Here is a 15,000-nt window from a genome sequence, read left to right on the forward strand (position 1 = left end):
ATGGCTAACTTGTCTATTAGAGTAATCATTGTTCACCAGGACCTGGGCGACTCGGTCGAGTTCTTGGTGTGTGGCAGCCCAAGAGGAGCAGTGGGAGAGGGTTCTGTGGTCGTAGGCCTTGATGGTGGAGGCCTTGTACCTGGTAGGGCATTCACTGTCTCCGTTCAAGCATAACCCGAGGTTAGTGGGCTTAATGTACACACTAGTATCAAATCCGGTAGTGTTAGGAGATGTGAGAACATCTAGGAAGGGCAGCCGTCCATCTTTGCTATTTTCAACAGTAAACCTCAGGCGGTGGCATACCTCAAACGTCCTGCGGAGGGTCTCGATGTCCTGGGTAGAAGGGGCCATGATAAAAGTGTCATCTATGTATCTCACGTACACGTCTGGACGACGGAGACGGAGTATAAGATCAAAGCAACAGAGGCAGCCATTATTTTCAACAAAACTTGCCTGAAAGAGGTTCTACTACCAAAATAATAATAATAATAATAATAATAATAATAATAATAATAATAATAATAATAATAATAATAATAATAATAATAATAATTATTATTATTATCATAACAATAATGATAACATTACTAGCTCAAACTATAAATCAATTGATTCATCAGGAAAACAAAACACTAGCAAAACTTTGCTTGTAAGACACAATAGGGAGGATATATATATATATATATATATATATATATATATATATATATATATATATATATATATATATATATATATATATATATATATTCATTAAATCAGACTTGTTTTAAAATGACTTTTGAGGGCAAGACAATTTTTTTACCAGTAGTATATAAAAGAAAGAATTGAATCAACTGAGCTACAAAAACCATACAAAGGAGTCATAGAAATAGTAGTATTATCTATATTCATTGAAAGAAATATAGACAATAAAAAACAAATCCTATATCAAAGGCGAAGGAAAAGACAAATAATATTTGAGTAAGAAAAACTTAAAATCAAGATATGGGCAAACAGAGAACTAGAGTAGGTTAAAAACACTAGTATTCAACATGTTGCATTAGTATAGTTAAGACTGCACAAATTTAGCTTAAATTAAAAGTTTACTTAGCTTTAAAATTGAAAACTGTTTAATGATAATTCAACTGATGTAAATGACACGTCTTACAAAATAAAATCATTTATGATTATTTTAGATGATCGCCAGTAACAATAACATAACAGGAATCATGCCTCAGTATTTCCTATTATAGCTTGGAGTGTTGGTATCTTGGCTCGAGTCATACATCTGGAATAGAAATGGTGTCCGGAACATCTATCTTATATTAAAGTTTTTTTTTTTTTTTTTTTTTTTTTTTTTTTTTTTTTGCTCAAAGGGAGGGAGAAAAAAAATTCGTATTTTTTTTTTCTTTTTTGTTCATGATGTTACAAATAAGGCTATCTTATTCATAACGTCGCATATATTGCTCTATTTTATGCTTATTCGCTTATGCATTGTCTAGTGCTACAATTGCCACGATTGCTGATAATTTTAAGTTTTTTTGCAATTCAATTTTCAATGTTCTGTGATCAACATAAATTTTTAATTCGGCCGTGACGTTGCTATGGTCAGTTTTGACTTCATTGTTGCTATTAGATATATCAACAATGAAACCATTGTTTTCGGACAAGGATGGATTGGCTTTAATGGATTAATTCTTGATACTGTTACTGAATTTCTAATAAACGGGTTGAATTGTTTATCGAATGTAATCTTTGGTGTTTTACAGAGTAATGGTGTAGGTCCTAAAATTATTATATCATAATTCCATTATAGTTGTCTATGAAAACAAGCATAGTGCCCATGTTGTTGATTCGACTCTCTTTCCGTCGATCCAGTCATCTAGATGTATACTTGTGACGGTTTAAGCAAGATGGCTCTTAGCAGAGATCCAGATGAAATGGATGAATGGTGCAAATCAAGGGGGATGAAGTCAAACCCTCACAACACACAAAGTATGTTTCTTAGTTTGGTATATGACAACGGGATCCACGTACGCAGATTGACCTTTTTTCCTTAACTGCATGTCGCCCATTTAGGATTCTAGGTATTAGGCATATTCTTGATTGCAACTCCCCTCTTATGAAACATTTCTTATTTACATTTTCTGCTTTTTCTTTCCAGGTTTTCAGCTTGTTACGAAATATTGATTAGGTTTTGTCTTTTGAGAGACAATAACGTATCATACAAAAAGTTTAAGTAAATTTACTTATGCTTCTTTGCTACATTTGATGTGTTGTATCGAACAAATTAAAGATTTTTAACACTAAAAAAAAAAGAAGAAAAAAAATATACTCATCTTTTTTTCTTTCCTTAGCCAAAACCCGTTTGTTAAATTTAGAAATGAATAAAAACTCATGTCATACACTTTTTTTTTTTTTTTTTTTTTTTTTTTTTTTAACGAACGCTAAAGCAGTATTACATAGTGGACTGAAAACTATTTTTCTCCTTAATTCTAACCTACAGTATATGGGTTCAAATGGGTAAAAAAATAGTGTAGGACTGTATATTAAAGAGAGGAACTAATAATGATTTATTCTATTGATGCTATTGCCATCGTTTTCCTGCTATTCATAGTTTCAGAAATTCTTGTAACAAAATATCACCACCAGCTTGTTATAATGATCGTATGTTGTAGCCAAATGGTAGGCCTATAAATGTTAAAGAAATAATTTTCTTATTTTTTCTTTTTGCATATTTGTTCTAACAATTGTATGTAAGTCTGACGCTATGTCAAATAATTACTGATGCTGCATGCAGATTGCAAGAATTTCTGGAACATAAAGCATATTTTTCTTATACCACTTACATTTTTTAGACCAATAAATTTATTTTATTTATCGTATACTTTTTTATCTCTCACACATTTTAGCCCTTCTTTAGACCCGGCATTTAGTCCCTAGTACAGGCCAATTCTAAAGAAATGTAGCCTCCATCAATATTGTATGCTTTGTCATTGCCTTCTTTATACCATTGTAACCCCGCATCCCTGTCACGCCTTCGTGGGTTAAGCATACAGGCCGGCCGCTTGCTATATCAGCGAAGTACTGTATGTAGTTGTCATTTGGGGTATTTTCCCATATAAAACGTTCATCTGATATGGCGCACTGGTAACTCACTCCTCGCGACTTATTTTGGACGTATAAGAAAAAAATCTGAAGTCCATCTTTTATAGTCGTCCATGAAGGAACATAATTGTTTTAAGCTACATTTCACTACAAGACTGTCTAACGTCGATTATTTAGTTCACGATCGTAACGATAAATCCATAAATTGTTATATCCGTTTAAGGACAACAAAACTAGCAGATTTCATGTATTATCTTGTGCTACCGATAATCATTGGTAGGCTACTCAAAGATAGCGAATGAATAAGGCAAGTTCACCGAGGAGTAAAGTTAGTTATGCAATTAACCTTGAAATTCCATAAGGTAGTGATCGAAACGAAATGAATCATGTAACGAAATTATACGAAAACACTTAATTTAATGTTATTGAATAAATCAAGAACTAAAAATTACCACACAATATGAGATATCCAAATTCATAACCCTACGAAAATCTTTTTCTACATAAAAAGATTTAAAGATATCCCTTGAAAGTTAACAGTACTACTGTATAGTGTATACGTGCATTTTCGCCGGGCAGTCGCCTCTCGAGTCTCGACACTTGCTTACATTGGTTCCGTGGCTTGTTGTTGTTACAGTGGTATTCGCAGCAATGAAAACATCGGCAATGTCAGCAATTGCACTTACTTTTAGGAGACACACAGGACTTTTATCTTCAGTATGTAACAGGTTAGTGAAATGTACCACAGAATTTTGGAAATAGGGTGCATTACTAATGAGAAACTTTTACCCGTGCAGTTGTTCTTATCGTAGGGATAGTGGCCTCCGACCACTTGCTAAGATGCTAATTTTTTGGTTTTAATTTTCAAACTTGAAAGTATTGTCACAAGTCAAGCCTTAAATATTATTGAATGCAGCATGGATTATTTGTATTCAAATGCATGACTAGTGAGTAAACAAAGCCAAATTAATTTTAAGTATATTTATTGTAATTAGTTTACGTTATAGTGGAACTAGGCAACCATTTTACCATTGGTGTTTGTCAGCTGTTCAGTGACAGTCTCTCTCTTCTCTCTATTATTGTAGGGTTCTTGATTGTGAACTTGTATTAAGCGCTAAAGGGTGACATTAATTTCAGCAGCTTCTCTATAATTGTTCTGACAATGGAAAACTGCATGGATGTTATACTATAGGGAATTTTGTTGTTAGGAGAAGAGGGAACGAATATGAACTAATGAGGAGAGCCGATAAAGAATAATGCTTCCACAACTGATGTATGAACTCAATTTGATGATTTTTTTTTCGTGGTAAGAGTACTATGGGGAGTAAATTTTGGGACATGGTATTATTATTATTATTATTATTATTATTATTATTATTATTATTATTATTATTACAAGGTAGGCTATAACCCTAGTTGGAAAAGCGAAATGCTTAAAACCCAAATGGCTCCAACAGGGAAAAATAGCCCGGCGAGGAAAGGAAACAAGTATGTGAGAAATTCCTCTCACAACGATTTGACATAACATTTTTGTGTATGCATCTGTATAACTATAACCTTCCTCTTACCGTAAGGTTATGAGTATTGCGTGTTCATACGGGTTATTGATTGATTTATTATTGAGAATTGTCGTTTGTCGGGTAATTGGCAAACAGGAATTATGTTATTGCATTTGTGTCTTTATTCATAAAACCGAAATTTTTATGTCTTCTTATTTGGTAGAATGTTGGATCTTAAGCTAGGCAGGATCAGGGAATGTTAGTCAGCATGGTTTCATATCTTCATTGAAACTGATAGCTGGAAACTTTGTATGAAATCCTGAATATATATAGAATTAACTAAATGTGAAATGTCTACTCTTGCAAAAAGTCATACATTTGTTGATTGTGGAACCCAAGATATTCATCATCAATACCTCTTGCTAAGTCTAAACAATTATTACCCTTAAATCTCATATTTGAATTTATGAATAATATGGACTCGAGCAATTGAGACCCCATTTTGTTCCTTTTCTTAGTCTTAGCATCTCCCATCATAGAGAAAATTCTCTTTGTTTCTGCATTGAAATGTGGCAGTGTTAAAACAAGTTTTGCCATTAAAGCTAGGTTTCTGAAAACATAAACATCAGAGTAGTTATGCAATTGTGAGAGATGTTCCCAGAACTCTTCTACATCCATTTTTTTTCAAGTCTAATTTGTTCATCTGGATTAAAGTACACTGGTAAATCCTCCCATTCCCATTGGATTTGACTTACTGATCCGATTATATGTTCATATTTTGAAGACAATGTCAATAAGTTCGGTAAAGTCTCCCTTCTTTCTAAACTCAGAGCAGTTTTTGGTATAATGCATTTAATTTTTTTTTTTTGTATAGGTCATCTAAAAGAGACAATCTCTTGAAAATTTCTGTTAATGCCGTCTGGTAAAATCCTAGGCATCTTGTTCTGAAATGTTTATTACCTTCATTATTATCAATGGACCTTAGTATGGTCTTACATTCTCCTCCTAAACCTACTTGCTGAAGAGGAAGTAACTAATGTGCTGTTTGGGTCAATCTGAGATAAATCGGAAAGATATTCAGGCTTGATAAAAGAACACCAATTAAATTGTTTTTACTTTGAAACAATGCATTTATTTGATTAAAATATCCTAAAACATATTTCAATAAGAGCAGATATGCCTTTGTATAGGGATTATTAAATTCCTTCATTATGAGCTCAGCTGAAACAACCTTATCTTCAGTATGAGCTTGAAAAAACAAAAGTTTTGATACTTCCCACTGACTTAATATTCGTTCTATGCAATGCTGTATTGCTAGCCATCTTGTGTCTACAAGTGTAAGCATTTTGAGTCTCTCAGTATTAACAAACTCCTGTAGTTCTGCTAATTCTGCTTGCCTTTTGGAGCTGTGCGATACACATGTAGCAATATTACGAACTAAATCCTCATTGTTGCCAGGCAAATTGGGTGAAGCCTTACTTGCAACAATATGAAGTTTAGAAAATTTGATTTTGTACCTACGATTTTGCTTTATTTATTCAGGCGTCCCTACGTCCCTACGCTTCAAATATTTGACCCAATGTTCCTACGTGTAAAGACATGTCCCTACACTTAGCAACACTGCGAGGTTGATACACAGCGGAAGGAAATACAGATAGCCCGTGACGTGGACAATGACGTCATTTATGTGGGCGGCGCTTAGGCGCTGCAAGCAGCCTCATCTTGCATCTCCCTCCCAAAATATTACGAGGGCAATATTTTCAAAACTTATAAATGACAATATCAAAAGCAGATATAACAAGCGAAATGCTATGCTCTTTCAATGAAAAACATCATAATCGTGATAATGGTAGATGAGAGAGAGAGAGAGAGAGAGAGAGAGAGAGAGAGAGAGAGAGAGAGAGAGAGAGAGAGAGAGAGAGAGAGCATTAACGTAACCTTAAGCGAAATAATAATTACATTAGCATTGCAAGATGTGCACTAAAACTGAGTCGTGAATCTCATACAAAATATAATTTTGTAAATATGAAACCAATGCGTCTAAGTGCTGTAAAATAAAACAGAAGTTGCTTTCATTTTATAAATGCAAAATCAAAGCAGAGATAATTATACATAATCGTTCATCCAGACAGGGGCCTCTCTCTTGCTTGGAGGCCGTACCTCTGGCGCTGATGGAGGAAACTTACTGTAGGCTCATGACCCACTCCGTCGTCGGTAGGAGTGGCTCCTCTTGTCTCATTGACCGGCAGTTCAGTGACCCTGAGGTGTCTTCTGTTCCTTATCGACGGACGCCCTCTACCATCTAGTCTCACGATGTGCTGTCTATGAGGTCGTTGCTCGACTATGATTCCCAGCCTCCTGTCCTAGGCCTTGGTCATCTGATTTTGAACCCTAACGTGCGTGCCTGGCTGTAAGGGCGTTAGCCTCCTGTCGCTGCCGCTTTCAATTATCTTCTCATTTTTCTCTGCTACTTGAAGTTCTCTTTTTCTAATGGATTTTCTCCAGTGTTGGTCTATCATATAGTTGAGTTTTGCAGTCGGTACACCATCCCGTAACTGTCTCCCAGTTGCCAATTGCGCCGGAGATTTATTCATACCCCTTAAGCACGTGTTCAGGTATTATAGCATGGCCAATGATACCTTGTCGTTATCGAGGCTTCCAGTCCCGCTGATACTTGTTCTAATTATCCTTTTCACGGACTTAACTGCGGTCTCGGCTCTCCCATTTGACTGCGGATAGTGGGACGATGATAGGCCTACGTTAACTCTCCATCTCCTGTGGAAGGTCATCATCTCTTCACTCACCAGGTTGGTGCCGCCGTCTGTAGACAATTGTTCAGGTGCTCCCCATCGAGTGAAGTAATGCCTAAGTTTTGTCATGACCTTTGCAGACAAGGTGCCATTGGGGAAGTGGGCTATTTCTAGCCAGCCTGTAAGCCTGTCACAATATGCCATATACATGTGTCTTTCGAGCTGAAACAGGTCCATGACAGTCTGTAGGAACGGGTACTCTGGGGCAGGGGTAATTTTCATGACTTTGGCAGGCAGTGATGGTGTGTGGGCGTCGCACGATTTACATCGTGAACGATGATGCTGGAGGTCACCCTTGTTGCCCGGCCAATAGACTGAATGTCTCGCTCTCCTCAACATTGTATCTAGGCCTTGATGTCCAGAATGGAGGTTGGCGGTTATCTGATGGCGGAGTCCTTCGGGAATGACAAGGCGGATGCAGTTGTCATTGAAGCAGTATGTGACCAGGTTGCCAGATATAGAGAGATGTTCTCTGATGCCGTAGAAGGGCCTCAAACATGCAATTTCTTGAGATTTCTTCGGGTTCCAGTCCCCTGCAGTCCCTCGAGCGACTAGTAGCTGATATGCAAGGTCATCCAGGGCTGCCTCTTCAACAGTTTTCTCGTCTATGGTGCACTGCTCCTGTAGGTTTTATGTGGTTGCTGACACCATAGCAATCGTTAATTCTTCGTTGAAGCTCGCATCCTGTCTATTTGGCGCCGTCCTCAGGCTAGGAAAACGTGAGAGGAAGTCGGCAGCATGATTTCTCTTGCCTGGTAGGTATTTAACGTTGAAATTATACAATAATGTTTTCTCCTTTAATCTAAACAGTCTGGGGTTGGTAATATTGCCGAGACTTCTATTGCCTAGTAACTTGACTAAAGGGCGGTGGTCCGTGACAATGGTAAAGTTCGGACAGCCCAATAAGAATAACCGTGGTTTTCTTAAGCACCAGGCCACTGCAAGGGCTTCCCCCTCCACAGCTGCATACTCAGACTCGGCGGGCGTGAGGAACCGACTGCCACAAAGCGCTATTCTCCAACCATCTCTACAACAGAAGGGGGTTTTGACGGAGGTACAACTGCAATATTGTTGGAGGATGACGAAGCCCACCCCCTCCTTACTCCAGTCTGTGACTGCAACAGTCGGCCGCAGCTTATCGTAGTAGGTGAAGACGTCCTTGGCCAACTTGCAGACAATGTCTTGCACTTAACAAAACTTTTCCTGAAGGTGCTCATCCCAATAGACCTGTTTGCCCGAGAGCTTCTTCAGCAGGTCTCTAAAGTCGGTCATGATGGGCGCTCTTGTCAGAAAGGGGGCCAGCTGATTGACAAAACCATACCCTGACCTGATGTTGGATATTGTGGGCTTTTGCGGCATAGAAAAACTTTTGATGGCAGATAAATATCCGACGAATTCCACTTCTTTCTTGCAGAACTTGAATTTTTCTGGTTTCAAAGTGATGCCTTTGTATGCACAGTCTGCGAGGAAGTCATACACATGCCAAAAGGCGCTTTCTACGCTCGAATTGTACAGAAGTGTGTCGTCTACACACTTAAACTTCCTAGGTACTTCTTCAATGGCATCATCGAAACGGCGTGTACAGTATATGCGTCGGAGGCAGAACAATGTCCCATTGTTGTCCTTCGGTATTGGTACCTGCCCCAAGGTGTGATGAATGTGGTTAGGGGTATGCTTTCCTTGTCCAGTTCTACCAGGTGAAATCCCCAATAGGCGTCGGCCACAGTCTTGTATGAGCAAAGGGGAATGCTGGATACCATATCGAAGGGCGTAGGGGAATGGTGCGTCTCCCTTCAACAACTTGCATTGAGATTTTGGTAGTCGACCGTACGTCTTGGTTGCCCCGTTTTCTTGGCCACTACCACCATATGTGAACACCATTCTGTGGGCTCTCCAGGGGAAGCTCTTTGTAAGACCCCTCTCTTGACGTCCTCCTCCAACTGGGCTTTTACCTCCTTTTCCCAATGCTTGGGTACTGACGCAGGTGTGTGGCAGGCGTAAGGAACTGCGTCAGGTAACAAGAGGATATGGTGGGGTTCCCCATCCATTACCGGGAGGGGTTCTCTCTTGGTGTTGAAAGTCGCACTTGAAAAATGGGCTAATAACCAGTTTTCTAATCTGGTAATATTCTCCTCACTAGGGGAAACAGAATGGCCGACGGTCTCACAGGTTGATCGGTTGCTTCAGCTAATGTAAGGGTTGCACTTGCTGCTGTGGGTGCAGAGTCTGTGAAGGGGCCGTGGTTAGGGAACACTTCTGGCACAAGACCAAGTTTCTTGCAAGCATCCAGGAATGAATAAAAATCAATGGAGGACTTTACAAAGTATACTTCCTGGGTTGTGTACCTCCCCTTGTATTCTATGGTGCAAGAGGTCGACCCTAAACACTTCAGATACAGGCTGGTGAAGTCTTGCAATCCTCTCTTTAACCTCAGCTTAGCTGGTTTTATGTTCAGCGTCGCAACACAAACCTGGGCACCAGTGTCCGGCACTGCTCGGACACAGGACCACTCTCCCAAGTTGGCCAAGCATACATCGACACGAATAGTGGGTTGCGGGGATGGCCCATTCTGCAACCTTGCATCTGCCGCCACAACAACTGCAATCACTGCACCCGCTATGTCCGACTCCGCTGCCAGACCACTAACGTTATTCCTGGCACTCCGCCCTCTGCAACACTTCTTCAGGTGACCGGTTTTACTGCACCTGTAACATGTCATTTTTCCTGTCACAATTAGGAAGGGCAGCTGCCACCTTTACCTTGTGTTCCTCCTCAAACCCACCGACAGCAGCTGCTCTAAGGGAACTGCTAAGCCATGCCCTATTACGAAGGGCGTCGTCACGAACGGCCCCGAAAGTACTGCACATGACTCTGATGGAATCTATATCACGGATATTATTTCATGATTGAAACACTTGCCTTTTGAGCACTTTATCACTTAGGCCTACCATGAGCTTGTGCAAAAGCATATATTCAGATAAATCATGATTGCAATTAGGACATGTGAATGCACAATCACTAGCCTTTTGCATACACTTGATAAAATAATAATTGAAGAACTCACTAGGCTCTTGGGCCAAATAAAAAAACTTGAGCCACTGCACTGCTTGGACAGAAGCTTTCACTACCATTTGCTTAATCGCATTGAATGCCCCTTCAGTAGACAGGGCACTCCACTGGGCGTCAGTATACCTAGAATCGAGGGCACGTTGCAATATCGGAACACAATGCAACCAACACTCCATTGACCGTCTCCAAGACCTGAAGGCTGCAGGCAAGATCTCAGCCTCACACTTTTCCGGAGCTGCAGACGAAGTGATCCTTGGTTGGGGGAGATTGGTACTCTGGACTGACAACGCTGTTATCCCAGCCTGAAGATTCTGGATGGCTTGTTGCTGGGTTTGTAACAGCGATGAGCCTGCAGCATGGAAGCTGGTTTTATGTTCAGCGTCGCAACACAAACCTGGGCACCAGTGTCCGGCACCGCACGGACACAGGACCACTCTCCCAAGTTGGCCAAGCATACATCGACACGAATAGTGGGTTGCGGGGATGGCCCATTCTGCAACCTTGCCTCTGCCGCCACAACAACTGCAATCACTGCACCCGCTATGTCCGACTCCGCTGCCAGACCACTAACATTATTCCTGGCACTCCGCCCTCTGCAACACTTCTTCAGGTGACCGGTTTTACCGCACCTGTAACATGTAATTTTTCTTGCGGGACATGCGGAATACCCAAGGGTATAACGAGTACCACAATTACCACAAGGATGCGATTGTACTTTTACTGAGGTACTCCTGTCACAATTAGGAAGGGCAGCTGCCACCTTTACCTTGTGTTCCTCCTCAAACCCACCGACAGCAGCTGCTCTAAGGGAACTGCTAAGCCATGCCCTATTACAAAGGGCGTCGTCACGAGCGGCCTCGAAAGTACTGCACATGACTCTGATGGAATCTATATCACGGATATTATTTCATGATTGAAACACTTGCCTTTTGAGCACTTTATCACTTAGGCCTACCATGAGCTTGTGCAAAAGCATATATTCAGATAAATCATGATTGCAATAAGGACATGTGAATGCACAATCACTAGCCTTTTGCATACACTTGATAAAATAATAATTGAAGAACTCACTAGGCTCTTGGGCCAAATAAAAAAACTTGAGCCACTGCACTGCTTGGATAGAAGCTTTCACTACCATTTGCGTAATCGCATTGAATGCCCCTTCAGTTGACAGGGCACTCCACTGGGTGTCAGTATACCTAGAATCGAGGGCACGTTGCAATATCGGAACACAATGCAACCAACACTCCATTGACCGTCCCCAAGACCTGAAGGCTGCAGGCAAGATCTCAGCCTCGCACTTTTCCGGAGCTGCAGACGAAGTGATCCTTGGTTGGGGGACATTGGTACTCTGGACTGACAACGTTGTTATCCCAGCCTGAAGATTCTGGATGGCTTGTTGCTGGGTTTGTAACAGCGATGAGCCTGCAGCATGGAAGCCGGCGATATCCCAACTCGGTTCCAGAGGTTCCTGTCCTTGAAATCCTGCCCCTAGGGGATGCAAACGAGGGTCGTCTCGATGGTGGTGTCATGCTGTGCCACGGTTATTACTGTAGGTCCTCTTTTTATTTTCATTCACTGCGCCATGTTGGATCTCAAGCTAGGCAGGATCAGGGAATGATAGTCAGCGGGGTTTCATATCTTCATTGCAACTGATACACAGCAGAAGGAAATACAGATAGCTTGTGACGTGGACAATGACGTCACTTATGTGGGCGGTGCTTAGGCACTGCAAGCAGCCTCATCTTACATCTTACATAGAAATATGTGTTTTATTGCATATTATGATAAGAGTTAAAGAACCTCATCTTACGAGAGAATGACACTCTTACGTTATTGTTTGTTTCATGCATGACTATGGTTTTAGTATGTAGCATTTTATGTATGGTCAATCACCGTAAGATATGCTTACAAAATGTCAATAGATATTTCAGTTTTAATAATAAGATTTGTTTATGTACTTCTAGCGAATGTGTTGTACAACGTGTGGTAGTAGTTGAAGGTGTTACTAACTTGTTTACATTTCTCCAGAGAATCCATTAGTTGAGGTCAAAGGTTAGAAGACAACGTGGGCAGTGTTCGCCCTATGATTCACCTAGTTCATGCTCCTCCATAGATGTATGGGCGTGACACTGTTACACTACCCATGATCATATTTATCACACACCACCAAACAGCTAATTACATTTAAGAAATGTGTTTAAAATTACATGCTGTGTGTTTTGAATTTGTTTTTATGTTGATCTTTGAATTTGCTTCAAGGTTTTCTGTGTTAATGTAAATCTTGTAGGCAGTCTTACATACTTTGTAATTGTGTAACTTGTCTCCTTTCCTCGTATAAAACCTGAATGCACGACGAAGGAGACATCTTTTGCTCAGGGCCTCAGGCTCAAACTTTGAGTTGATCTGTTACCGGGTGTCGTGGTGGTGGTGTGTGTTTAAGTCTAGAAGTGGTGATTTACCCTTATTCTTTTAACTTTTAGCTATTAAAGTAAGTTTGACTACAATTTAACAGGTGCGTTTCGATATCCTCCATTGATTTATGTTCTTGTTTTAACGCATAGTTGGTAATTAAGAATCGACCTAATACTTACTTAACATCAAGGTGTTCATACTAAGCAGTTTATACAACTTATAGAAAACGAGACTACAAACTGCGGTCCTCTAGGGTCGTAAAATCTAACCATGAGTACTTGAGAGAGAGAGAGAGAGAGAGAGAGAGAGAGAGAGAGAGAGAGAGAGAGAGAGAGAAGCAAACTTGTCTTGCTGTATCTTATTGAGACTTATGAACTGAGTCCATGTCAGTAGGGACTGCTCAGTAGATGAAAGGACTTAGAGTGTAGTCCTATTGTTGGGAGTTATATGATTGTAGTACTATTTAATATCGGTTATACTAATTGATAGTTTATTGGGGGAGAGAAATCTCCCGTTATTCCTTGGAAGCCGTAAAGGGAGCAGTGGTAGTTACGAAAAGGCATTTGTAGCGCCTTTTTAGTCAGTAACAGCATTAAGTATACAGTCCACTTTATCCATAATTTTTTACCACAAAGTAAATAAATAAATTCTAAGAGAAGAATAAACAATCAAAATAAAATATTTCAAGGATAGTAACATTAAATTACACCCTTCATTTATTAAAAATTAGATCCTTCATATATAAACTATAAAAACTTAAAAAAAAAAAAAACACGAGGAAGAGAAATAAGATATAGAACGGCATGTAGAAGTGTACCCGTTAAGAAGAGAACTCTAATCCAAGACAGTGGAAGGCCATGGTTCAGAGGCTATGGCACTACCCAATACTAGAGAACAGTAGTTTGATTTTAGAGTGTCCGTCTCCTAGAAGACCTGATTACCATAGCTAAAATGAGTCTCTTCTACCCTTACCAAAAGGAAAGTAGCCACTGAACAATTACAATACAGTCGTTAACCACTTAAGCGAAGAAGGATTGTTTGGTAATCTCAGTGTTGTCAGTTGTATGAGGACAAAGGAGAATGTGGTAAGAATAGGCCAGACTATTCGGTGTATATATAGGCACAGACAAATTGAACCGTAACCAGAGAGAGGGATCCAATGTAATATCGTCGGGCTAGTTAAAGAACCTAATAATTACTCTCTAACGGTAGTATCACAACGGGTGGCTACTATCTTAGTTTTGATATTTAAGATTAATCGGATACTGAGAGTATCTGTTTTAAAGCTTGATTCTATTATTATTATTATTATTATTATTATTATTATTATTATTATTATTATTAGCTGAGCTACAACCCTAGTTGGAAACGTAGGATACTATAAGCTCATCTGTTCAAACAGAGAAAAATAGCCCCTTGAGGACAGGAGATAAGGAAATAAATAAACAAGAAGAGTAATGAACAGATCTTTCATACATAAACTATAAAAAGAGACTTATGTCAGCCTGTTCAACATAAAAACATTTGCTGCAATTTTGAACTTTTGAAGTTCCACTGATTCAACTACCTGATTAGGAAGACCAATACACAATTTAGTTACAACTGGATAAAACGTCTAGAATAAAATGTAGTATTGAGCCTTGTGATGGAGAAAATATGACTATTAGAATTAATAGTATGGACATTTGAGTGCCTATAGTGGAAGTTTTGAAGAAGCATGAATAAGCCTAATTGATGAAAACCGAAGGGGGTTAAAGGTTTATTTTCAGAATATTTTTTTTCATGTCATGCCTTTATATTACTATATCGTGATGTAATGCGTCAAATGTCACAGTACTACAACTGTTCCTAAATTTCATACATTTGGTTTTCAAGGTATGCATCCATTGCAGTGACCGTAGTGTGGGTTTATCACGTTTTTCTCAGGGTACAAACACTTGTTATGGTATATATATATATATATATATATATATATATATATATATATATATATATATATATATATATATTCTTACGAAGCTGATTTAGTGTAGAGTAAATATTTTCTTCATGTATTTTATTTGTGAATTTAAGTGGTATTTAGCCAGCTTGTAATGTGAGTTCCTCTCTTGTATACA

General features: G+C 39.3%; 1 protein-coding gene across 1 annotated transcript in view; it reads left to right on the plus strand.

Annotated features, from left to right (window-relative positions):
- Positions 1-3,632: 3,632 nt before the first annotated feature.
- Tmlh (Trimethyllysine hydroxylase) overlaps positions 3,633-15,000 on the plus strand; it is a 184,889-nt gene continuing 173,521 nt past the window's right edge. Inside the window, exon 1 of the mRNA XM_068348137.1 lies at positions 3,633-3,818. Within this exon, the coding sequence (XP_068204238.1) occupies positions 3,742-3,818 (77 nt within the window). The 5' untranslated portion in view covers positions 3,633-3,741. The remainder of the gene's footprint in view (positions 3,819-15,000) is intronic.

The sequence above is a fragment of the Palaemon carinicauda genome, chromosome 24 (assembly GCF_036898095.1).
Source record: "Palaemon carinicauda isolate YSFRI2023 chromosome 24, ASM3689809v2, whole genome shotgun sequence".
Classification (NCBI taxonomy): Eukaryota; Metazoa; Arthropoda; class Malacostraca; order Decapoda; family Palaemonidae; genus Palaemon; species Palaemon carinicauda.